This window comes from Oncorhynchus kisutch, linkage group LG10 (genome assembly GCF_002021735.2).
Source record: "Oncorhynchus kisutch isolate 150728-3 linkage group LG10, Okis_V2, whole genome shotgun sequence".
NCBI lineage: Eukaryota > Metazoa > Chordata > Actinopteri > Salmoniformes > Salmonidae > Oncorhynchus > Oncorhynchus kisutch.
In genome coordinates, this window is record NC_034183.2 from 28,213,955 (window position 1) to 28,240,524 (window position 26,570).

Here is a 26,570-nt window from a genome sequence, read left to right on the forward strand (position 1 = left end):
CACTGCCATAGGCACACACAGCAATATGATATAAGCTATCACGTCCGTGTCATTTACCTGTTTTGCCGAACATTTGTGATATGACTCAACTGTAATGGCCTATTTCATTGTGGTTGGAAAACAATCCCGCTTCTATGGCACCAGCTACGAGGAATGACACACTGCATGCCGGACAACATTCCTGTTGGATGAGAGCTGTCAGAAAGTGCATCATACACGTTGCGTTGAACTGCCTTTAGCTCTCGACACCGCCGGACCGGTTTAACTGGACGGACCGTTTCTGCGATGTGCCGGTGAATATTTCTATGAGCGTGGGAGAGAGAATTCCAACCTGACTTCCATCCTAGAACCAAACCAAGCTAAGAAACACATGCGGAGAGAGAGTAGTTCAATGTAAGGGTCTGTAGACCAGTCTAATCCTCTGTTAGTAGGCGAGAACAGTAACATTTTGCCGGTAGCCTCCTGGACTGTTGACACTGGAGAAAGTTATTCCAAGTTATTGTGTTGACTGTTTTGTGTAACTGCTTGGTGTAAGGACGTTAACGGAACTAGCCAGAATGAGAGGCTGAAGTTGCCACCTGGATAAAGCGAGAATAGAGGTGGAACAAGGCTACCCGTAGCTGTCTGTTGCTGGTTGAATTACGCACGATGGACCAGGTAAACCTTATCTGGTGTTATTACACTTTCAGTACTAAGACTCGTCTCATTCTCTCTCGCGGACACACACAGCGCCGTGCTGTTATAACGTAACCATGGTTCACGAATAGAGTTCCGTGCCACTGTTACATTTTCTATTACTGTATAGTTAGATAGGGAGTTGGCATGATGCCCATGCTTCTTGTCTCAACAACTATTAGTTGGTGGTTCTCCTCTCTGGTTTATTACTAGATATGGCTGTATTGTTTACCTTCTAAAGTCGATGTCAAAGACCCCGCGGGAAATCTAATTGGCATAATAAAAAATGCCCATCAAAATCTGTCTGTTTAAACTAGAGATATACATTATTATTATTTTGCATGGGCTGCGTCTCAAACCACTACATCCGCCAATGGCGGCCTTCCACATATGTGGTGGAAGGTGGCTGAGCTACAGCCGTGTTTGTCAGACAATGAGACATCCAGATAAACGGTTTGAGCTGCAAACTAATGCTCTATGGAATGATGAGAGTCTCGTGAACACGGGGGTGTTCTCGGTTTTACTCTATGACCCCCTCAAGCATCATGGGATTAGTCTGAATTCAGTACCCCTGATCTAGTCTCTGAACAGTTTGGGTGAGATTCTCAGGAACATGTACATGTCGGCTGTTTTGCTCTGGGACCCCCACAAGCCTTACAAGACTATTTGGAAGGTAGCTCTGTGCCAGTTTTAATAATGAATGGATGTACAGTGCCTTCAGAAAGTATTCATACCCCTTGACTTACTCCACATTTTTTTGTGTTACAGGCAGAATTGAAAAATAATTCAAACAAATGGTTTTCTCACCCATCTACACACACCACACCATAATGACAAAGTGAAAATATGTTTTTAGAAATGTTTGTAAATGTATTGAAAATGAAATACAGAAATATATAATTTACATAAGTACTCACACCCCCGAGTCAATACTTTGCAGAAGCACCTTTGGCAGCGATTACAGTTGTCTGGGTAAGTCTTTAAGAGCTTTCCACACCTGGATTGCGCAACATTTGCCCATTATTCTTTTCAGAAACTCCAGTGTAGATTTGGGCTTGTGTTTTAGGTTATTGTCCTGCTGAAAGATGAATTCATCTCCCAGCGTCTGGTGGAAAGCAGACTGAAGCAAGTTTTCCTTTAGGATTTTGCCTGTTCTTAGCTCCATTCCATTTATTTTTTATCCTTTAAAGCTCCCCAGTCCTTAATGATTACAAGCCTACCTATAACATGATTCAGCCACCACAATGCTTGAAAATATGGAGAGTGGTAAGTACTCAGTAATGTGTTGTAATGGATTTGCCCAAAACATAACACATTGTATTCAGGACAAAAAGTGAATTGCTTTGGCACATTTTTTGCAGTATTACTTTAGTGCCTTGTTGCAAACAGTGAAGTGCTTACTTACGAGCCCCTAACCAACAATGCAGTTTAAAAAAAAGAAAATATGAATAAGAAATAAAAGTAACTGGTAATTAAAGAGCAGCAGTAAGATAACAATAGCGAGACTAGAATGGGAGAGTGTTCGGTCCTCTTTTTCCTGTAGTCCACAATCATCTCTTTTGTCTTGATCACATTGAGGGAGAGGTTGTTGTCCTGGCACCACATGGCCAGGTCTCTGACTTCCTCCCTATAGGCGGACTTGTTGTTGTCGGTGGCTGTTGTATCATCGGCAAACTCAATGATGGTGTTGGAGTCGTGCCTGGCCGTGCAGTCATGAGTAAACAGGGAGTACAGGAGGGGACTGAGCAAGCAACCCTGAGGGGCCCCTGTGTTGAGGATCAGCGTGGCGGATGTGTTGTTACCTACCCTTACGACCTGGGGGCGGCCCATTAGGAAGTCCAGGATCCAGTTGCAGAGGGAGGTGTTTAGTCCCAGGGTCCTTAGCTTATCGATGAGCTTTGAGGGCACGTTGGTGTTGTGCGCCGAGCTGTAGTCAATGAATAGCATTCTCACATACAGTGGGGCAAAATTGTAGGATTTTTAATGAATTTATTTGCAAATTATGGTGGAAAAGAAGTATTTGGTCAATAACAAAAGTTGATCTCAATACTTTGTTATATACCCTTTGTTGGCAATGACAGAGGTCAAATGTTTTCTGTAAGTCTTCACAAGGTTTTCACACACTGTTGCTGGTATTTTGGCCCATTCCTCCATGCAGATCTCCTCTAGATCAGTGATGTTTTGGGGCTGTTGCTCGGCAACACAGACTTTCAACTCCCTCCAAAGATTTTCTATGGGGTTGAGATCTGGAGACTGGCTAGGCCACTCCAGGACCTTGAAATGCTTCTTACGAAGCCACTCCTTCGTTGCCCGGGCGGTGTGTTTGGGATCATTGTCATGCTGAAAGACCCAGCCATGTTTAATCTTCAATGGCCTTGCTGATGGAAGAGGTTTTCACTCAAAATCTCACTATACCGCATTCATTCTTTCCTTTACACGGATCAGTCGTCCTGGTCCCTTTGCAGAAAAACAGCCCCAGAGCATGATGTTTCCACCCCCATGCTTCACAGTAGGTATGGTGTTCTTTGGATGCAACTCAGCATTCTTTGTCCTCCAAACACGACGAGTTGAGTTTTTACCAAAAAGTTCTATTTTGGTTTCATCTGACCATATGACATTCTCCCAATCTTCTTCTGGATCATCCAAATGCTCTCTAGCAAATTTCAGATGGGCCTGGACATGTACTGGCTTAAGCAGGGGGACACATCTGGCACTGCAGGATTTGAGTCCCTGGCGGCGTAGTGTGTTACTGATGGTAGGCTTTGTTACTTTGGTCCCAGTTCTCTGCAGGTCATTCACTAGGTCCCCCCCGTGTGGTTCTGGGATTTTTGCTCACCGTTCTTGTGATCATTTTGACCCCATGGGGTGAGATCTTGCGTGGAGCCCCAGATCAAGGGAGATTATCAGTGGTCTTGTATGTCTTCCATTTCCTAATAATTGCTCCCACAGTTTATTTCTTCAAACCAAGCTGCTTACCTATTGCAGATTCAGTCTTCCCAGCCTGGTGCAGGTCTACAATTTTGTTTCTGGTGTCCTTTGACAGCTCTTTGGTCTTGGCCATAGTGGAGTTTGGAGTATGACTGTTTGAGGTTGTGGACAGGTGTCTTTTATACTGATAACAAGTTCAAACAGGTGCCATTAATACAGGTAACGAGTGGAGGACAGAGGAGCCTCTTAAAGAAGAAGTTACAGGTCTGTGAGAGCCAGAGATCTTGCTTGTTTGTAGGTGACCAAATACTTATTTTCCACCATAATTTGCAAATAAATTCATAAAAAATCCTACAATGTGATTTTCAGGATTTTTTTCTACTCATTTTCTCCGTCATAGTTGAAGTGTACCTATGATGAAAATTACAGGTCTCTCTCATCTTTTTAAGTGGGAGAACTTGCACAATTGGTGGCTGACTAAATACTTTTTTTGCCCCACTGTAAGTGTTCCTTTTGTCCAGGTGGGAAAGGGCAGTGTGGAGTGCAGTAGAGATTGCATCATCTGTGGATCTGTTAGGGCGGTATGCAAATTGGAGTGTGTCTAGGGTTTCTGGGATAATGGTGTTGATGTGAGCTATGACCAGCCTTTCAAAGCACTTCATGTCTATAGATGTGCTATGGGTCGGTAGTTATTTAGGCAGGTTACCTTAGTGTTCTTGGGCACAGGGACTATGGTGGTCTGCTTAAAACATGTTGGTATTACAGACTTGGACAGGGAGAGGTTGAAAATGTCAGTGAAGACACTTCCCAGTTGGTCAGCGTATGCTCGCAGTATACGCCCTGGTAATCCGTCTGGCCCTGTGAATGTTGACCTGCTTAAAAGTCTTACTCACGTCGGCTGCGGAGAGCGCGATCACACAGTCTTCCGGAACAGCTGGTGCTCTCATGCATGTTTCAGTGTTATGTGCCTCGAAGCGAGCATAGAAGCAGTTTAGCTCATCTGGTAGGCTCGTGTCACTGGGCAGCTCTCGGCTGTGCTTTATTTGTAGTCTGTAATGATTTGCAAGCCCTGCCACATCCGACGAGCATCAGAGCCGGTGTGGTACAATTAGATCTTAGTCCTGTATTGACGCTTTGCCTGTTTGATGGTTTGTCGGAGGGCATAGCAAGATTTCTTATAAGCTTCCGGGTTAGAGTCCCGCTCCTTGAAAGCGGTAGCTCTAGCCTTTAGCTCAGTGCAGATGTTGCCTGTAATCCATGGCTTCTGGTTGGAGTATGTACGTATGGCCACTGTGGGGACGACGTCATCGACATACTTATTGATGAAGACAATGACTGATGTGGTGTACTCCTCAATGCCATCGGAGGAATCCCAAAACATATTCCAGTCTGTGCTAGCAAAACAGTCCTTTAGCTTAGCATCTGCTTCATCTGACCACTTTTTTATTGATCGAGTCACTGGTGCTTTTTGCTTGTAAGCAGGAATTAGGAGGCTAGAATTATGGTCAGATAAATGGAGGGCAAGGGAAAGCTTTGTATGCGTCTCTGTGTGTGGAGTAAAGGTCGTCCGGGATTTTTTTCCTCTGGTTGCACATTTAACATGCTGATAGAAATTTGGTAAGACCGATTTAAGTTTCCCTGCATTAAAGTCCCCGGCCACTAGGAGCGCCGCCTCTGGGTGAGCGTTTTCCTGTTTGCTTATGGCGGAATACAGCTCATTGAGTGCGGTCTTAGTGCCAGCATCAGTCTGTGGTGGTATGTAGACAGCTACGAAAATATACAGATGAAAACTCTCTCTCTAGATAGATAGTGTGGTCTACAGCTTATCATGAAATACTCTACCTCAGGCGAGCAAAACCTCAAGTATCGTGCACCAGCTGTTATTTACAAAAATACATAGTCACCCACCCCTTGTCTTACCAGATACCGCTGTTCAATCCATATAATCAGACAGCTGTATGTTGATAATGTCATTGTTCAGCCACGACTCCGTGAAGCATAAGATATAACAGTTTTTAATGTCCTGTTGGTAGTTTAATCTTCCACGCAGGTCATCGATTTTATTTTCCAAAGATTGAAAAGATTGCTAGCAGAATGGAAGGCAGTGGGGGTTTATTCGACCGCCCACGAATTCACAGAAGGCAGCCCGCCCTCCGGCCCCTTTTTCTCTTCCTTCTCTTTAAGCAAATGACAGAGATCTGGGCCTGTTCCGGGGAAGGCAGTATGTCATTCACGTAGGGCTCGTCAGACTCGTTAAAGGAAAAAAAGGATTCTGCCAGTTTGTGGTGAGTAATCACAGTTCTGATGTCCAGAAGTTATTTTCGGTTATTAGAGACGATAGCAAAAACATAATGTACAAAATAACCACAAAAAAAAGTTACAAAGAAAAAAACAACAACACACAATTGGATAGGAACACGTAAAACGTCATCCTTCTTTTCCGGCGCCATTATTGATCTCATGGTGAAATCCCTGAGCGGTTTCCTCCCTCTCCGGCAACTGAGTTAGGAAGGGCACCTGTATCTTTGTAGTGGCTGGGTGTATTGATACACCCTCCAAAGTGTAATTAATAACTTCACCATGCTCAAAGGGATATTCAATGTCTACTTTTTTTTACCCATCTACCAATAGATGCCCTTCTTTGTGAGGCATTGGGAAATCTCCCTGGTCTTTGTGGAGGAATCTCTGTTTGATATTCACTGCTCGACTGAGGGACCTTACAGGAAATCTTGTTAAAGCCTATTATTGCACACCGAGTGAGTCCATGCACCTTAATATGTGACTTGTTAAGCACATTTTTACTCCTGAACTTATTTAGGCTTGCCATAACAAGGGGGTTGACTAGTTACAGTTGAAGTCGGAAGTTTACATACACTTAGGTTGGAGTCATTAAAACTCGTTTTTCAACCACCACAAATTTCTTGTTAACAAACTATAGTTTTGGCAAGTCGGTTAGGACATCTACTTTGTGCATGACACTAGTAATTTTTCCAACAATTGTTTACAGACAGCTTATTTCACTTATAATTCACTGTATCACAATTCCAGTAGGTCAGAAGTTTACATACACAGAGTTGACTGTGCCTTTAAACAACTTGGAAAATTCCAGAAAATTATGTAATGGCTTTAGAAGCTTCTGATTGACATAATTTCAGTCAATTGGAGGTGTACCTGTGGATGAATTTCAAGGCCTACCGTCAAACTCAGTGCCTCTTTGCTTGACATCATGGGAAAAAACAAAAGAAGTCAGCCAAGACCTCCGAAAACATTGTAGACCTCCACAAGTCAGGTTAATCTTTGGGAGCAATTTTCAAATGCCTGAAGGTACCATGACTTCAACTGTATTGACTCAAGACATTTCAGCTTTTCATTTTTTATTAAATTGAAAAAAAGAAAGAAAAAACATTATTCCAGTATTGTGTTTAAGCCAGTGACAAAAAATCTAAATGTAATCCATTTTAAATTCAGGCTGTAACGCATCAACATGTGAAAAAAGTCAAGGGGTGTGAATACCTTCTGATGGCGCTATATACACGGTGTACATGTCATTAAGAACACTTTCCATGACAGACTGATTAGTTGAATTCAGGTGAAAGCTATGATCCCTTATTGAGGTCACTTGTTAAATTCACTTCAATCAGTGTTGATGAAGGGGAGGAGGCAGGTTAAAAACTTTTTTTTTTTTGACAATTGAGGCATGGATTGCGTATGTGTGCCATTCATAGGATGAATGGGTAAGACAAAATATTTAAGTGCCTTTTAACGGGGTATGGTATTAGGTGCCAGGCGCACCGGTTTGTGTCAAGAACTGCAATGCTGCTGGGTTTTTCATGCTCAACAGTGTCCTGTGTATATCAAGAATGGTCCACCAGCAAAAGGACATCCAGCCAACTTGACACTGTTGGGAGCATTGGAGTCAACATGGGCCAGCATCCCTGTGTAACGCTTTGACACCTTGTATACGAATTGAGGGTATTCAGAACACCAAAGTTGGGGGCGGGGGGATTAACAATAATAATATCCTGATCTCTCAGATATAAACTCAGCAAAAAAAGAAACATCCTTTCACTGTCAACTGCGTTTATTTTCAGCAAACTTAACATGCGTTAATATTTGTATGAACATAACAAGATTCAACAACTGAGACATAAACTGAACAAGTTTCACAGACATGTGACTAACAGAAATGGAGTAATGTGTCCCTGAACAAAGGGGGGGTCAAAATCAAAAGTAACAGTCAGTATCTGGTGTGGCCACCAGCTGCATTAAGTACTGCAGTGCATCTCCTCCTCATGGACTGCATCAGATTTGCCAGTTCTTGCTGTGAGATGTTACCCCACTCTTCCACCAAGGCACTGCAAGTTCGCAGACATTTCTGGGGGGAATGGCCCTAGCCCTCATCCTCCGATCCAACAGGTCCCAGACATGCTCAATGAGATTGAAACCTGGGCTCTTCACTGGCCATGGCAGAACACTGACATTCCTGTCTTGCAGGAAATCATGCACAGAACGAGCAGTATGGCTGGTGGCATTGTCATGCTGGAGGGTCATGTCAGGACGAGCCTGTAGGAAGGGTACCACATGTGGGAGGAGGATGACTTCCATGTAACGCACAGCATTGAGATTGCCTGCAATGACAACAAGTTCAGTCCGATGATGCTGTGACACACCGCCCCAGATCATGACTGACCCTCCAACTCCAAATCGATCCCGCTCCAGAGTACAGGCCCGGTGTAACGCTCATTCCTTCGACGACAAACGTGAATCCGACCATCATCCGTGGTGAGACAAAACCGCTACTCGTCAGTGAAGAGCACTTTTTGCAAGTCTTGTCTGGTCTAGCGTCGGTGGGTTTGTGCCCATAGGCGACGTTGTTGCCAGTGATGTCTGGTGAGGACCTGCCTTACAACAGGCCTACAAGCCCTCAGTCTAGCCTCTCACAGCCTATTGCAGACAGTCTGAGCACTGATGGAGGGATTGTGCGCTCCTGGTGTGACTCGGGCAGTTGTTGTTGCCATCCTGTACCTGTCCCGCAGGTGTGATGTTTGGATGTACCGATCCTGTTCAGGTGTTGTTACAAGTGGTCTGCCACTGCAAAGACGATCAGCTGTCCGTCCTGTCTCCCTGTAGCGCTGTCTTCGGCGTCTCACAGTATGGACATTGCAATTTATTGCCCAGACCACATCTGCAGTCCTCATGCCTCCTTGCAGCATGCCTAAGGCACGTTCACACAGATGAGCAGGTTGTTTTTCAGAGTCAGTAGAAAGGCCTCTTTAGTGTCCTAAGTTTTCATAATTGTGACTCTTAAGAGGAATATTAATAAATGACACATTATTTAGTGCAGGTAAGGGCAACACTTTTTGTAATAACTTCTGATTTGATTTTAAATCTCTGTATTTGTCTCTCAGTGTGTGTGTATGGATGGCAGAAAGATGATGTGGTATAGCAGGACAGAGAGATTCATGCTAAAGCTGGCTACTGGGTTTCTATTGGCATTTTTGTTGCCAATGGCAGTTGTGCACTCCGCCTTGAAAGTTATCTAGGAGGAACACTGGATGATCCGGTCACTTAGTTTGTTTTATCTTATGTTGATTTAGACTATGAAGAGAGAGAGAGTGGGACAGTTAGGAAGGGCTCAAAGATAACCTGTGATTTGAAATTCAATTATGATTCCTTTCTCCTGAGGAACCTGTTTTTCACCCATCTCACCCCTTCCCCTCCTTTATCTCTCTCTCAGGAAGAAGATCTGGACTTCAAGTCCTTGAGGGCAAAGTTCCAGTATGAGGAAGTGCTGCTGAAGCAGCCAAGGACCAAACCTGCCCTTCCTGTGAAACCTAAAGTCCTGTCCCCTCCTCACAGCCCAACAAACTCCCTTCCTTCCTTCAGCCCCACATCACACACACGCTCCAACTCACGCAGCCTAACGCCTGGAGCTCGACCCTCCCTCCTCACCTCCCTCCAGGGGAAGGGTGACATCGCACCCCGGGTCATCTTCAAGGAGAAGGAGAAGAAGGTAAAGGGAAAAGACAAGAATGAGGGGAAGGTGAAATTACTAGGTAAAAAGAAGGCAGAGGCTGACAAAGAAAAGTCAGATAGAGAGATGAATGGCGGGAAAGATGATGTAGAAGATCTGCTGGACCAGAAACAGAAGACAGAGGCAGACCTAGTCATGAAGAACAAGAAGGTGTCCCTGCTGTCCCCTAGGGGGTTTAAGGGGGGTAGTGTCGATCTGGAAGATGTTTCGCCACTGCCTATATATGCAACAGTAAAGAAGAAGGGTTTTCGGGGCATCGGGAAGCCTGTGAAATCAGGGAAGAAAGGGAAAGATGAGTTTCTTCCTCTCCCCATGTTGGACATAGCCAGCCCAGACATGGCTGGCCCTGAACCTCTCATCACTCTAACAACCTTCAGAACCCCATCACCCCATGCTAATATACCCACACCAACTGCCCTCATCCCACCGGCCCCAGCAGCTCACATTACCCTCTTACCCCTTGCCCCGAAACCTGCCCCAGTACTAGATGCCCTCTTACCCTCTGAGCTGTTACCCTCCACCCTGATGCCTGCACCAGCAGCTGAAACCATTACAGTCGCTACACCACCCGACCCCATCCCCATTCCAATGATCCCCGACCCTCCTATCGTTGAGCCCATCCCTGTTGCCCTTACCCTGGAGTTAGAAACCTCAGCTGAGACCATCCCAGCCCCCACCCTTTCTGTATTGGTTCCCCCCAGCCCTACCCCTTCCACTGTTCCTGCCCTACCCAGCCCGGTACCAACTCCCCCAGTCACCCCTAACCCCTCTGCTATCCCCACCTTACCACCACCCACTATAGCCACCCCACGTCGACCTGCTATTGCCAGGCCACCCCCACCCGCTGACCCTACCCCCTCTCCACCTCCAGCTCCTGAACTTGTACCTGAACCTGAGTCTGTAGTAGTGGATGCTGCTGTTGTAGTCGAGGCCTCTGCCTCTCCACCTCCCTCTCACACCCCGCTTCCCCCAGCGGTGGACCCCCCAGTCACACCCCCGTCCCCCCAGCCTGAGAGCCTCGTGTCGGTCCAGGAACGACCACTCTCAGCCCTGTTGGCTCTAGGGCGAGCAGAGGAAATGAGTCCACCAAAAAAAAGAGGAACAGAGATCATCTTCAATGCTCTGGAGAAGGCCAAGAGAAAGTTTGGCAGGTGCACAATATACCTTTAATAAATACACATTAACGTTAACATCAACTATTCTAACATACTATCCCAACATATTATCCTAACATATTATCCTGACATATTATTCTAACATATTATCCTAACATATACTGTGTCAGTCAGACAGGGAATCAGGTGACGTTGACAGTTTGTTTACAAATTGATTAGCGTTTCCTGTCCATTGCTCATCCCCCAGTCGCTTTAGATAAGAGTCTGTTAAAATAACCATATTGTTATTATTACCATCTAATTAACTCCATCTCTTTTCCCCCAGCCCTTTGACCACACCCACCATAGAGGACCAACCCCCACTCCCCCACAAATCCCTCCCTGAGCTCCCACCAATCGACTACGATGACCAGGCCGGGGCGGGGCCCCCTACACCCCTGAAACCGTCCCTGGTCAACAGTGTTGACGTTAGTAAGTGTCTGCATCTCTCTTTCCCTAAGGCCCTTGTTCTCTCTCTTCCTCGCTCTTTCTTTCATTCGATATATCTCTCCTTTTTCTGTTCACTCTACTTTTGTACTCTGAACATGAAGTACACAGGAGTGCAGCTCACCCCTACACCCTAGGTAAGACTTTGCATGGTGGAATGGTTTAGATATCTTAAGAGGGTGTCAGCTAGGTTGGTATGCAGGAGGTCAGGTATGCTGCTGGATCTAGGCTGCCAGAGAGTCCCTGGCCTGCAGTAGGTGTTATGTGGTTGTTGTTGCAACGCTGGAGACACGGAACAGTAGAGAAGGTCGAATACCTCTCTGTGCCAGAAACATCTTTGTCTTGAGGAGGGCTGAGGGGAGGAGGATGGGGAAGCAGGGTTGGGTAGGTAATTTTCTAAATGTAATCCATTACAGTTACTAGATACCTGTCCAAAATAGTTATCAGTAACATAATTTTTGATTACCCAAACTCAGTAATGTAATCTGATTACTTTCAGATACTTTTGGATTACTTCCCCCTTAAGCAACATTAGAATAAGACAAAAAGGATCCATGAAACGCATTTGGTGTTTCATCATAGTGGTCTCTGACTTGTGGTCAGACTCTCTCAGGCGGAAAAAAATTCAAACTTGCGCCTTTTTTCAATGCTGAATTGAATGTCATAATTAATTTTTTCGCAAACATACTTCCTGAATTGAAAAGTAATTCAAGAAGTTAGCATCGAGTTTTTCAAAAGTATCTGTAATCTGATTACAATATTTGAACTGGTGACATAACGGATTACAGTTAGTTTTAAAAACATGAGACTACATTTAACTGATTACATTAAATAAGTTACTCCCCAACCCTGTGGGGAAGTGAGGAGGAGGAGGAAAGGTGGAGGAAGAGAGTGGGAGAGTAGGGCATAGGTGAGGAGGAGAAGGGGAGAGTAGGGTGTAGGTGAGGAGGAGAAGGGGAGAGTAGGGCATAGGTGAGGAGGAGAAGGGGAGAGTAGGGCGTAGGTGAGGAGGAGAAGGGGGAGAGTAGGGCATAGGTGAGGAGGAGAAGGGGGAGAGTAGGGCATAGGTGAGGAGGAGAAGGGGAGAGTAGGGCGTAGGTGAGGAGGAGAATGGGGAGAGTAGGGAGTAGGTGAGGAGGAGAAGGGGAGAGTAGGGTGTAGGTGAGGAGGAGAAGGGGAGAGTAGGGCGTAGGAGAGAAGGAGAAGGGGAGAGTAGGGCGTAGGTGAGTAGGAGAATGGGGAGAGTAGGGCGTAGGTGAGTAGGAGAATGGGGAGAGTAGGGAGTAGGTGAGGAGGAAAATGGGAGAGTAGGGCGTAGGTGAGGAGGAGAAGGGGAGAGTAGGGCGTAGGTGAGGAGGAGAAGGGGGAGAGTAGGGCATAGGTGAGGAGGAGAAGGGGAGAGTAGGGTGTAGGTGAGGAGGAGAATGGGGAGAGTAGGGAGTAGGTGAGGAGGAGAAGGGGAGAGTAGGGTGTAGGTGAGGAGGAGAAGGGGAGAGTAGGGCGTAGGTGAGAAGGAGAAGGGGAGAGTAGGGCGTAGGTGAGTAGGAGAATGGGGAGAGTAGGGCATAGGTGAGTAGGAGAATGGGGAGAGTAGGGAGTAGGTGAGGAGGAAAATGGGAGAGTAGGGCGTAGGTGAGGAGGAGAAGGGGAGAGTAGGGCGTAGGTGAGGAGGAAAATGGGAGAGTAGGGCGTAGGTGAGGAGGAGAAGGGGGAGAGTAGGGCGTAGGTGAGGAGGAGAAGGGGGAGAGTAGGGCGTAGGTGAGGAGGAGAAGGGGGCGAGTAGGGCATAGGTGAGGAGGAGAAGGGGGAGAGTAGGGCGTAGGTGAGGAGGAGAAGGGGGAGAGTAGGGCGTAGGTGAGGAGGAGAAGGGGGAGAGTAGGGCGTAGGTGAGGAGGAGAAGGGGGCGAGTAGGGCGTAGGTGAGGGGAAGGGAAGAGTAGGGCATAGGTGAGGAGGAGAAGGGGGAGAGTAGGGCGTAGGTGAGGAGGAGAAGGGGGAGAGTAGGGCGTAGGTGAGGAGGAGAAGGGGGAGAGTAGGGCGTAGGTGAGGAGGAGAAGGGGGAGAGTAGGGCGTAGGTGAGGAGGAGAAGGGGGCGAGTAGGCCATAGGTGAGGAGGAGAAGGGGGAGAGTAGGGCATAGGTGAGGAGGAGAAGGGGGAGAGTAGGGCGTAGGTGAGGAGGAGAAGGGGGAGAGTAGGGCGTAGGTGAGGAGGAGAAGGGGGCGAGTAGGGCATAGGTGAGGAGGAGAAGGGGGAGAGTAGGGCGTAGGTGAGGGGAAGGGAAGAGTAGGGCATAGGTGAGGAGGAGAAGGGAAGAGTAGGGCGTAGGTGAGGAGGAGAAGGGGGAGAGTAGGGCGTAGGTGAGGAGGAGAAGGGGGCGAGTAGGCCATAGGTGAGGAGGAGAAGGGGGAGAGTAGGGCATAGGTGAGGAGGAGAAGGGGGAGAGTAGGGCGTAGGTGAGGAGGAGAAGGGGGAGAGTAGGGCGTAGGTGAGGAGGAGAAGGGGGCGAGTAGGGCATAGGTGAGGAGAAGAAGGGGGAGAGTAGGGCGTAGGTGAGGGGAAGGGAAGAGTAGGGCATAGGTGAGGAGGAGAAGGGAAGAGTAGGGCGTAGGTGAGGAGGAGAAGGGGAGAGTAGGGCGTAGGTGAGGAGGAAAATGGGAGAGTAGGGCGTAGGTGAGGAGGAGAAGGGGGAGAGTAGGGCGTAGGTGAGGAGGAGAAGGGGGAGAGTAGGGCGTAGGTGAGGGGAAGGGAAGAGTAGGGCGTAGGTGAGGAGGAGAAGGGGAGAGTAGGGCGTAGGTGAGGAGGAAAATGGGAGAGTAGGGCGTAGGTGAGGAGGAGAAGGGGGAGAGTAGGGCGTAGGTGAGGAGGAGAAGGGGGGAGAGTAGGGCGTAGGTGAGGGGAAGGGAAGAGTAGGGCGTAGGTGAGGAGGAGAAGGGGGAGAGTAGGGCGTAGGTGAGGAGGAGAAGGGGGAGAGTAGGGCGTAGGTGAGGAGGAGAAGGGGGAGAGTAGGGCATAGGTGAGGAGGAGAAGGGGGAGAGTAGGGCGTAGGTGAGGAGGAGAAGGGGGCGAGTAGGGTGTAGGTGAGGAGGAGAAGGGGGAGAGTAGGGCGTAGGTGAGGAGGAGAAGGGGGAGAGTAGGGCGTAGGTGAGGGGAAGGGAAGAGTAGGGCGTAGGTGAGGAGGAGAAGGGGAGAGTAGGGCGTAGGTGAGGAGGAAAATGGGAGAGTAGGGCGTAGGTGAGGAGGAGAAGGGGGAGAGTAGGGCGTAGGTGAGGAGGAGAAGGGGGAGAGTAGGGCGTAGGTGAGGGGAAGGGAAGAGTAGGGCGTAGGTGAGGAGGAGAAGGGGGAGAGTAGGGCGTAGGTGAGGAGGAGAAGGGGGAGAGTAGGGCGTAGGTGAGGAGGAGAAGGGGGAGAGTAGGGCATAGGTGAGGAGGAGAAGGGGGAGAGTAGGGCGTAGGTGAGGAGGAGAAGGGGGCGAGTAGGGTGTAGGTGAGGAGGAGAAGGGGGAGAGTAGGGCGTAGGTGAGGAGGAGAAGGGGGAGAGTAGGGCGTAGGTGAGGAGGAGAAGGGGGCGAGTAGGGCATAGGTGAGGAGGAGAAGGGGGCGAGTAGGGCGTAGGTGAGGAGGAGAAGGGGGCGAGTAGGGCGTAGGTGAGGGGAAGGGAAGAGTAGGACGGAGAAAGAGAGGTATTTAAACTATCTTTGGTGTGTCACTATGGGGCAGTGTTTCTGTCAAAGTTAGCATGACTGGGTGCTGCTGCCAATATCTTGTGTTCTAACTCTCTTGTTGGTGATGATTACATCGTTTTAATTTGAGGAATGTAGTTATCAGTTAAGCAGAGTGTTCCTCCCGGCTGACCTAGTGAACAGGCCAGTTCAACCACTCAGACTCTCGCTTCACGGCGTTGCACTACAACAAAACAACAACCTACACACTGTAGTTTTCACTGCTTTATCTTTCTTAGTATTGAATAGGTTTGGGCTGTATCCAGACTTTCATACCTTCATACCGTTCCTGTACCATACCAGGGTATACAGTGTTACCAGCAGTACACACAAGGGGCTCTATTTCTTTCCAAATGCTAAAAAAATATTATTATAATTTTAAAAAATGAAGCATAGAACAAATTTAGGCTGCAGGGATCTTGATCCAGGAGGGGATTGATTGTCTCTGCTGTAACCAAGAAGTTTGATCTTGCAAGCTAGCCACTTGCTAGCAAGGTTTAACATCATATTTTACAGTGTAGAAATAGGCAGGGTTTATGACTGGCTGTGGTAACTATTGATGACCCAGGAGCCCTGCGCTGGAGATCATTTAATTGGCACATCTTAGTAGTTTTAAAAAACTTGTAGTTTTAAGCAGCGGCATAGCACACACAGCCCAAGCTTCATACTGTCATTTCAAAATACCCTGGTATACTGTATATATGGTATGCATGCCCAAGCCTTATATTGAACCTTTTTCTCCCTCTCTTTCTCTCTCTCTCTCTTTAGGGCAGGCGTTTCCTGTGTTGGATAGGATAGCAGGGGACGTGATACCAGACCTGTTGGAGGCACCCCCTCCTCTCTCGAGGAGGTGCCTTCCGGAGGCCTCCACCCTGCGACCCCTGCAAGAGAAACCCCTCCGACTCCCCTCCATGAACCTGACCGCCCATGGTACATCCTACCCACCTCCTCTCACTGGACATGTTCTGTCACTAAAGAGCCCCACAGCAGTGTGTTCACAAACCACAGTAGCAAACCACATTACATTGCACACAGACAAACATATCTCACACACACACACTAATAAACTGGGAAACTAAAAGAGAAAGGATAGGGTAGTTATCAGTGTGTGGTTCTTCATGTTGGGTAACTATCTGTCTCTCTTTTCAGCTGGGGAGATTCCTGCTCCTCTAGAGTTCTCCGTAGCCGGTCCTGCTCTTGACGTTCCCGAGTTTGAGGATGTAGGGTCGGAGCTTCTGAAATTGGAAGCCCTAGAAATCCAGCCTGCAGACTTGGTGGAGATAGAGGGGTCAGAATGGGGGAATGGAGAATATGGTGACAACATTCCAGAGACAGTGCTTCTAAAGCAGGAGATTCTGGAAGAGGGGGAGGGGCTTCCAGAATTCGAGGACCACAGAGTTCCAGAATCCGAACCGGTGGTCGAGGTTCCATTGGGGGTTCGGGTGGAGTTTATCCAAGAAACTGTCCCTGCCTCCCCTTCCAGCCAGGACCCCCAGCCAGAGGCAGGGTAACACAACCAGCTAACTCTTACTCTCTCTCAAACGTACCCCATTCTTGCCTTAAAAAGAACACATCCAGCTCCGGTTCTCTACTAGAATAGTGTTCTATGTCATGTTCTTGTCCCTGACTGACCGTTCCACACCCCCACCCCTCCAGAGCTGAGACAGAAGACGGCACCTCTGAGAGCTGTGACAAAGCCAATGAAGACATGCCCTCAGCCAAACAGAAGGTCAAGGGTCAACTCAACAAGAAGAAGAAGGAACCAAAGAGTAAGACACGGGAACCTTACATTAAGTTCTCACTCAGATACCATCCACCAGCATGAGAGTTTCTAGCTGTGGGTGTGAATCTGTGAGATGAGGTCAGATGTTGAGTATGTGTGTACTGTATGTAATGTTATGTAGGCCAGTGTCTCTAGCAGTGAAGCTGATATGTGTGTTTATCTCTTTTCTCCCATTGACCCTAGACAGACTGGCATTGCTACCGCTCTCATTGATTTGATCTTATCTAGCCATAACTGCATCCAATAAGATGAACTAACATAAAATATGTTTTCAGATGTCAACATGTTTTCTTAACTATTTATCTTCCTGTTATCTTTCAACAGACCCATATACTGAGACTCAGCCTCCGGTAAGGAAGATTCTTTTGATTGGTTGATAGCTGAATATTTGACCATGTTTGACCCAGGTCTGTGTTACACACAGTAAAAGCTCCTCTATCTGTCAGACACTTCTCTGCATCCATCCTGTGGGAATCGAATCACCCAGTGAAGATCTTATCAGACATGACCCTCATCTTCCTATTGTTTTCAGACTAAAGGAACATCCAGGGGTGGCTGGTCTTTTAAGAGGCCTGCTCCGGAAAACCCAGAGGAGAAAGATATGAAGAAGAAAGAAAAACAATATCTGGAGAAGGAGAAGAAAGAACAGAAAGAGAGAGAGAAGAAGGAGCAGAAAGAGAGAGAGAAGAAAGACAATGAGATGAAGAAGTTTAAGGTGAGAAACCCTAATAGGAGAGGAAGGCGGAATAGTGTTCTCGGTAGTAAAAACCAGTGTGATTTCATTCCTTCAAGATGGTAGATTAACTGAACATCATGGCTACATGGTAGTAACTTCACTTATCATAGAGCGATGTATTCACATGGTTAACTTTCATTTTTGAGCAAAACTCCCAATGACGTCTATGAATGATTTTCGCAGAAGTCACTGTTGGATCTCAAGTCTGATTACTAACGACAAGAGAGTGGGATTTATAGGAAACATCATATAACCCTAACCCAAGTGTTGCTAGTACACACAGTGCACACTACACTACAACGCTCAGTAACACAGATTAATACACAGGGTAATATCAACAGTAGCAGCCCCTCTAGCAGAGTAGGACATTAATGTAAAGCCCAGCTGGATTAACAGATTTACATTGCATTCATCGCACTCTACAGTCAATACAGTATGGGACCGCTGAGATGATATTTTCACTGTGTGTGCATGCCTGCGTGCGTATGCAGATAACAGGTCAGGAGGAGGCTATATATCAGGCTACAGTGACGGTAGCATCTAAAGGACGTAAGGACGACCTGGCTGTGAAGAATAGGGACATCGTCAGCATCATACGGACCACAAACTGCCCCAAAGGAAAATGGCTAGCCAGGGACAGCACTAATACATGTAAGTTACACACCTACCTAACCCCTGACCTCTGACCTCTACACAAATACAGATGGGCATAAAATGAGTCAAATAGTTCAACATCTACAGTAGTTGCTTGATTGTGGGATTCCAGACAGGTTGTTGTGTTGTCATTACTTGAAGACCTACTGTATGTGAAAACAGCCTTGCAGGTGGATTCAACATGTATGTGTGTTTACAAACTATCTGTGTGTGTAGATGGGTACATCTCAGTAATAGCAGGTGTAGTTAGTGTTATATCTATGTGTGTATAGATGGGTACATCTCAGTTATAACAGGTGTAGTTAGTGTTATATATCTGTGTGTGTAGATGGGTACATCTCAGTTATAGCAGGTGTAGTTAGTGTTATATCTATGTGTGTGTAGATGGGTACATCTCAGTTATAGCAGGTGTAGTTAGTGTTATATATCTGTGTGTGTAGATGGGTACATCTCAGTTATAGCAGGTGTAGTTAGTGTTATATATATCTGTGTGTGTAGATGGGTACATCTCAGTTATAGCATGTGTAGTTAGTGTTATATATATGTGTATGTGTGTAGATGGGTACATCTCATTTATAGCAGGTGTAGTTAGTGTTATATCTGTGTGTGTATAGATGGGTACATCTCAGTTATAGCATGTGTAGTTAGTGTTATATCTATGTGTGTGTATAGATGGGTACATCTCAGTTATAGCAGGTGTAGTTAGTGTTTTATCTGTGTGTGTAGATGGGTACATCTCAGTTATAGCATGTGTAGTTAGTGTTATATATATCTGTGTGTGTAGATGGGTACATCTCAGTTATAGCATGTGTAGTTAGTGTTATATATATCTGTGTGTGTAGATGGGTACATCTCAGTTATAGCATGTGTAGTTAGTGTTATATATATCTGTGTGTGTAGATGGGTACATCTCAGTTATAGCATGTGTAGTTAGTGTTATATATATCTGTGTGTGTAGATGGGTACATCTCAGTTATAGCATGTGTAGTTAGTGTTATATATATATGTGTATGTGTGTAGATGGGTACATCTCAGTTATAGCAGGTGTAGTTAGTGTTATATATATCTGTGTGTGTAGATGGGTACATCTCAGTTATAGCATGTGTAGTTAGTGTTATATATATATGTGTATGTGTGTAGATGGGTACATCTCAGTTATAGCAGGTGTAGTTAGTGTTATATATATCTGTGTGTGTAGATGGGTACATCTCAGTTATAGCAGGTGTAGTTAGTGTTATATATATCTGTGTGTGTAGATGGGTACATCTCAGTTATAGCATGTGTAGTTAGTGTTATATATATCTGTGTGTGTAGATGGGTACATCTCAGTTATAGCAGGTGTAGTTAGTGTTATATATATCTGTGTGTGTAGATGGGTACATCTCAGTTATAGCAGGTGTAGTTAGTGTTATATATATCTGTGTGTGTAGATGGGTACATCTCAGTTATAGCAGGTGTAGTTAGTGTTATATATATCTGTGTGTGTAGATGGGTACATCTCAGTTATAGCATGTGTAGTTAGTGTTATATATATATGTGTATGTGTGTAGATGGGTACATCTCAGTTATAGCAGGTGTAGTTAGTGTTATATATATATGTGTGTGTAGATGGGTACATCTCAGTTATAGCATGTGTAGTTAGTGTTATATATATATGTGTATGTGTGTAGATGGGTACATCTCAGTTATAGCAGGTGTAGTTAGTGTTATATATATCTGTGTGTGTAGATGGGTACATCTCAGTTATAGCATGTGTAGTTAGTGTTATATATATCTGTGTGTGTAGATGGGTACATCTCAGTTATAGCATGTGTAGTTAGTGTTATATATATATGTGTATGTGTGTAGATGGGTACATCTCAGTTATAGCAGGTGTAGTTAGTGTTATATATATGTGTATGTGTGTAGATGGGTACATCTCATTTATAGCAGGTGTAGTTAGTGTTTTATCTGTGTGTGTATAGATGGGTACATCTCACTGAGCCAGGTGGAGTTGGACATTAAGGAGATGTTGGAGCTGGGGAAGAAGGCTTCTCATGCCATCAGCCATAAGGACAGCAGTACTGTGGTAGAACAGGGAGGAGAGCTGGCCAGGATGGGCAACAGGACTTCCAATCACTACCCACTACAGGACGATACAGGCAGCTGTAAGTACTCCGCTGTCCACAGTTATTCATTTAGTGCACGTGCACACAAGTCATATTGTGGATCCAAATGACATGTATCCCTTTCCTGCAGTCAATGACCAAAGCACCCTCTTTGGCCTCCTCATGGGTGGAATGTTATTCATATTTTTCATAATTAATAAAGATTATTTCAAAGAATCCGATGAAAATCTTGTGTTTCTATGTCAAACAATTTTGTTACATTTCAGTCTTCTGAGATGTATATAAAGTGTCATTTTGGATGCAAACTCAAAATTGAATACATTTCCACTTTATATCTGACATGTTACAGGTGTCATCTGTTTTTTTAAGCCCATAACCACATGTGTGAGGTGTATACTTTTGTTTCAAAGTAGATTTGTTAAAGGCTACCAAAAAAACACTGCAGTCAAAAGTTAAACTGTGTGTGTTCTCCCTCAGTTACAGACGACAGTGAGGAGTGGACGAATGATGACGATGAACCTCTCTCCTACCCCATGGAGGAAGATCCTACAGAGAGGTCAGTACACACTGCAATGTTAACTGTTTGAACAGGCATGTTTAGATGTGGGAACTATTCACCATTGGGACTATTCAACAGGGGCCCGATTTAGTAATTTACGTCTTTCCTACGCACTTCTCAGTATTTGATATTCAGACTTAACTTTTTCAGTCACGTAATACGCTCTGCAGGTGTGGCTACCCTGCTCTCTCTGAATCATTACATTCAAACGCTGAAAACCCTCCCACTTGCTGGCCAACAGAGTTTCTCATGGAGTCTCCATTCAATTGGGTTTTCAGTACATTTATCTTAAGCCATCCCTTTCCAGTGTACCTTTAATTCAAATTTTGTCGACAGTCTCAATAACTTATCCAGTTGAAGTCTGAAGTTTACAGACACCTTAGCCAAATACATTTAAACTCAGTTTTTCACAATTCCTGACATTTAATCCTAGTAAACATTCCCTGTCTTAGGTCAGTTAGGATCACCACTTTATTTTAAGAATGTGAAATGTCAGAATAATAGTAGAGAGAATTATTTATTTCATCATTTATTTATTTCCTCACATTCCCAGTGGGTCAGAAGTTTACATACACTCAATTAGTATTTGGTAGCATTGCCTTGAAATTGTTTAACTTGGGTCAAACATTTCGGGAAGCCTTCCACAAGCTTCCCACAATAAGTTGGGTGAATTTTGGCTCATTCCTCCTGACAGAGCTGGTGTAACTGAGTCAGGTTTGTAGCCCTCCTTGCTCGCACACGCTTTTTCAGTTCTGCACACACATTTTGTATAGGATTGAGGTCAGGACTTTGTGATGGCCACTCCAATACCTTGACTTTGTTGTCCTTAAGCAGTTTTGCCACAACTTTGGAAGTATGCTTGGGGTCATTGTCCATTTGGAAGACCCATTTGCGACCAAGCTTTAACTTCCCGACTGACGTCTTCAGATGTTGCTTCAATATATCCACATAATTTTCTTACCTCATGATGCCATCTATTTTGTGAAGTGCACCAGTCCCTCCTGCAGCAAAGCACCCTCACAACATGATGCTGCCACCCCTGTGCTTCACGGTTGGGATGGTGTTCTTTGGCTTGCAAGCCTCCCCCTTTTTCCTCCAAACATAATGATGGTCATTATGGCCAAACAGTTCTATTTTTGTTTCATCAGACCAGACGACATTTCTCCAAAAAGTGCAATCTTTGTCCCCATGTGCAGTTGCAAACCGTAGTCTGGCTTTTTTTTATGGCGGTTTTGGAGCAGTGTTTTTGTACCTGTTTTCCTCCAGCATCTTCACAAGGTCCTTTGTTGTTGTTCTGGGATTGATTTGCACTTTTCGCACCAAAATACGTTCATCTCTAGGAGACAGAACGTGTCTTCTTCCTGAGCGGTATGACGGCTGCGTGGTCCCATGGTGTTTATACTTGCGTACTATTGTTTGTACAGATGAATGTGGTACCTTAAGGCATTTGGAAATTGCTCCCAAGGATGAACCAGACTTGTGGAGGTCTACAATCTTTTTTTCTGACGCCTCGGCTGATTTCTTTTGATTTTCACTTGATGTCAAGCAAGGAGGCACTGAGTTTGAAAGTAGGCCTTGAAATACATCCACAGGTACACCCCCAATTGACTCAAATTATGTCAATTAGCCTATCAGAAGCTTCTAAAGCCATGACATCATTTTCTGGAATTTTCCAAGCTGTTTAAAAGGCACAGTCAACTCAGTGTATGTAAACTTCTGACCCACTGGAATTGTGATACAGTGAATTATAAGTGAAATAATCTGTAATCAATTGTTGGAGAAATTACTTGTGACTTGCCAAAACTATCGTTTTTTAATTAACAATACATTTGTGGAGTGGTTGAAAAACGAGTTTTAATGACTCCAACCTAAGTGTATGTAAAGTTCTGACTTCAACTGTACATGGGGAGAACGGGTTCAGAATATAGGGATGAATGAAAGAATACCATCACCTCGGCAGGTTCAGCCCTACAGAAACATATAGCTTGGATCTCCAGATTTCATCCATGCCAATTCTGAAGGCAAACAATGAAAATTTGGAATAATAATAATAATACTGTTTCACATTTGTCTCCAAGGACCATAAGGAATAATCATCTAAGACAATTGCTATGCATATTTAAAATTCCCTTCTCCAAACGGATTGCTCATTTACCCAGCTCATCAATTTATACATAACAGTGCATGGAGAATGCTGTTATTTCTATTTGAAGAAATAAAGTAGATGCTTTCTCCACTTTTAACCGGCAGATTCGCACCGACCTTATTCATGTTTTCCTCGAGCGTAAAGGTGGTGGAATTATAAGGGAATTAAATCCAGGTCAGAATACAGTGTATCTGTAGACACGCCTCCCTCTGCCACGCCTTCATTTATTAGAGTTCCACCTGAAGTGAATAGTGGGTGAATTTGCATGCTATTCTCATGCTTAAGTAGGCCATCATTGTAAAGAAGAATGTGTTTTCAACTGACTTGCCTAGTTAAATAAATGTGTAAAACATAAAAAAGTACATTTAAGGTCAGAATAGAATAGAGAAAAGCTCATAAAAAGGGAATCAGGTTCACTTTACATGTGCTTAACTCTGGTCGGAATCAGGTTCACTTTACATGTGCTTAACTCTGGTCGGAATCAGGTTCACTTTACATGTGCTTAACTCTGGTCGGAATCAGGTTCACTTTACATGTGCTTAACTCTGGTCGGAATCAGGTTCACTTTACATGTGCTTAACTCTGGTCGGAATCGGGGCCCAGGGGAGTGTTATGGTGAAGGCTATCACAGTGGGGACTATTGTCCTTTGATGTCAGGAACTTTGAATCTGCATGACATCACTATTCTCTTCTGCAGTGGCCACATCCAAACAATCTCCATGACAGGTGAGTCAAGCCACTAGGTTTCAATGATCTATCAATGAGCCATGACTGACCTCAGCTTCCTGCATGTTCTGCTTATCTTTTCTTCCCCTTTTTAATACCTAAAATACCTTTGGCTGATTACATCTGTTATTGTTTGCATTATTGTGTGTGTGTTTACTTCCTCCAGGAAGCAGAGAGCATAGCATCCACCACCAACAAACACAGAATTACACCACCATAGATGGAATGGATATGCAGTGAGTCATGCACACACACAGATAATAAGACAAGGATTTTAATAGTATTAACAATATTCTATCCATTAGCTAGCATTTCTCCCTTCTGATGTCTGTCTGTTCTGCAGGGTGAAACATGAAGCACTTCAGAAGCTGGCCACTTTCTTCCACAAACCTGTTGTAGAGGAACCCATCAGGAGGTACATACAGTATAATTGCACACACATGAAGGTAAAGGTGAATGAATGTTTCCTTTGATGCTTACCTCTTGTGTTTTGTTTTCTTCTCCATCTCCCTTTCTTCTCCTCCCCATCTCTCTCTTTCTTCTCCTCCCCTTCTGTTTCTTCTCCTCTCCATCTCTCTCTTTCTTCTCCTCACCATCTCTCTCTTTCTTCTCCTCCCCTTCTGTTTCTTCTCCTCTCCATCTCTCTTTTATCCTCTCCGTCTCTTTTACCCTGTCCATCTCTCTTTTATCCTCTCCATCTCTCTTTTACTGTCTCCATCTCTCTTGTACCCTCTCCATCTCTCTTTTATCCTCTCCATCTCTCTTTTACCCTCTCCATCTCGCTTTTTCCATCTCTCTTGTACCCTCTCCCTCTCTCTTTTACCCTCTCCATCTCTCTTTTATCCTCTCCATCTCTCTTTTACCCTCTCCATCTCTCTTTTTCCATCTCTCTTTTACCCTCTCCATCTCTCTTTTACCCTCTCCATCTCTCTTTTACCCTCTCCATCTCTTTTACCCTCTCCATCTCTCTTTTACCCTCTCCATCTCTCTTTTTCCATCTCCATCTCTCTTTTTCCATCTCTCTTTTACCCTCCATCTCTCTTTTACCCTCTCCATCTCTCTTTTATCCTCTCCATCTCTCTTTTACCCTCTCCATCTCTCTTTTTCCATCTCTCTTTTACCCTCTCCATCTCTCTTTTACCCTCTCCATCTCTCTTTTATCCTCTCCATCTCTCTTTTACCCTCTCCATCTCTCTTTTTCCATCTCTCTTTTACCCTCTCCATCTCTCTTTTACCCTCTCCATCTCTCTTTTATCCTCTCCATCTCTCTTTTACCCTGTCCATCTCTCTTTTACCCTGTCCATCTCTCTTTCTTCTCTCTCTCCCTAATCCCCAACTCTCGCTTTACCTACTGTCTCCCTTTGAGAAGACCTGAAGAACCTGAACCAATCAGTAAGTGAAGAGCTACGTATGGATTCTGTGTACTACACATTCCACACATCAGGCCTAGTCTTTGGGCTGGTTAGCCAGACGCAGATGATCCATTTAGCATGCCTTTCTTTCATAGTCAAGGAGAGTTTCATTTGGATCCAGGAAAGCAGCCAATAAAGGTTGAGAGAATGCTGTTGGAATTTATTGAGTTCAATGAAAGGAATCCACTTTCTACATCTGACACACTAGTGTGGAAAAATACCTTTACGTTTAAAACATTATCATTTTTTACTTGCCAGGCCCCGTGGAGATAGAAGAACCAGTGTACCCGTAAGTAGGAGAGGAAAGAAATGTTACATTGTGTAATCTGTTGTCAGACTAGTTTTCTGGGCTTGGATTGTGAATGTCATTGTGTGTGTGTGCCTGTCTACCATGCATGTGTGCTTCTATGTAGATGTAAAGTGGAAGCAGATTTGGAGCTTCCAGACATGATGATTCTTTCTCCTCCTGGCCCGTTTGCAGACGACAATCAATGACACTTAGTAGACTACCAACTACAGGTAAAAATGATACTTTACATTAGTCAGCCATTAAGAATCATTGATCAGTCTGACAATACCAGTAGGCTATTGATCATGCATTGATGATGTCTGCGTCTGTTCTCTCTTCTATGAGCAGTTGGAGAGCAGAGGAATATAGGCAACATGGTATGTTGTCGAGTGCCAGTCATCTCCATGACAATCACTCAGATAACGGAGACATGAAGGATCGTTATTTGGACAACCTGCAATTGGATGGACTATTTCTCTGTTATAATATTGCTTAGGCCAGGATTCAATCCGAGAGCTCTAGTCAACAATGCAGGTTAAGGCAATGTTACCGTCTTTGCGGAGACCTCATTCAAGATAAATGCTGCAATGTCGACTCAATTGGAAATGATCTTTAAAATGTCAATAACGCTATAGGGTTTCAGATTGAATCTCCTGTTTTGATGTCCATCCAGGGTTATGGAGGATGAGATGAAGGATACAGACAGAACTACTCTGTTTATACTAACGCTTCAATAGTTTTATACAAAGACAATTATGGGATACCATGCATAGTGTAATGTTTGTTTACAGGTGTTTGTGTTTGGCTAGATGACAAATCAACAGTCTGTATCCAGCTACTGTCGGTGTCTAAAATGACAGCCTATTCCCCATGTAGTGCACTAACTTTGACCTAAGTGACACAGGGTTAACCACATAGGGCTCTGGTGAAAAGTAGCGCACTAACTTTGACCTAAGTGACACAGGGTTAATAACCACATAGGGCTCTGGTGAAAAGTAGTGCACTACACAGGGAAAAGGATGCTTGCCATACTGTATGAGATGTCTGGTTTATATTCCCTGTGTATTATTTCCCATTAAGTATTAGAGAGAGGGGGAAGTAATTTGATGATGTAACCTTTAGTTGAAGTCCTGTTCATTTAGCTACCAGCTCTGCTAGTTGTGATCTGGCGATTCAATAAAAAACACAAATCAATCAGTGG

General features: G+C 44.9%; 1 protein-coding gene across 1 annotated transcript; it reads left to right on the top strand.

Annotated features, from left to right (window-relative positions):
* On the top strand, positions 1 to 26,569 carry LOC109898000 (nascent polypeptide-associated complex subunit alpha, muscle-specific form). Its single transcript, XM_020492722.2, has 18 exons — positions 1 to 657; positions 9,341 to 10,788; positions 11,078 to 11,223; positions 15,725 to 15,886; positions 16,106 to 16,463; positions 16,613 to 16,725; positions 17,064 to 17,089; positions 17,272 to 17,454; positions 17,967 to 18,126; positions 20,094 to 20,276; positions 20,715 to 20,793; positions 23,640 to 23,668; positions 23,835 to 23,904; positions 24,012 to 24,083; positions 25,038 to 25,060; positions 25,339 to 25,369; positions 25,494 to 25,599; positions 25,718 to 26,569. The coding sequence occupies exons 1-17, from the start codon at positions 649 to 651 to the stop codon at positions 25,573 to 25,575; spliced, it is 3,174 nt and encodes a 1,057-aa protein (XP_020348311.2). The 5' UTR covers positions 1 to 648; the 3' UTR covers positions 25,576 to 25,599; positions 25,718 to 26,569.
* The last annotated feature ends 1 nt before the right edge of the window (position 26,570 follows it).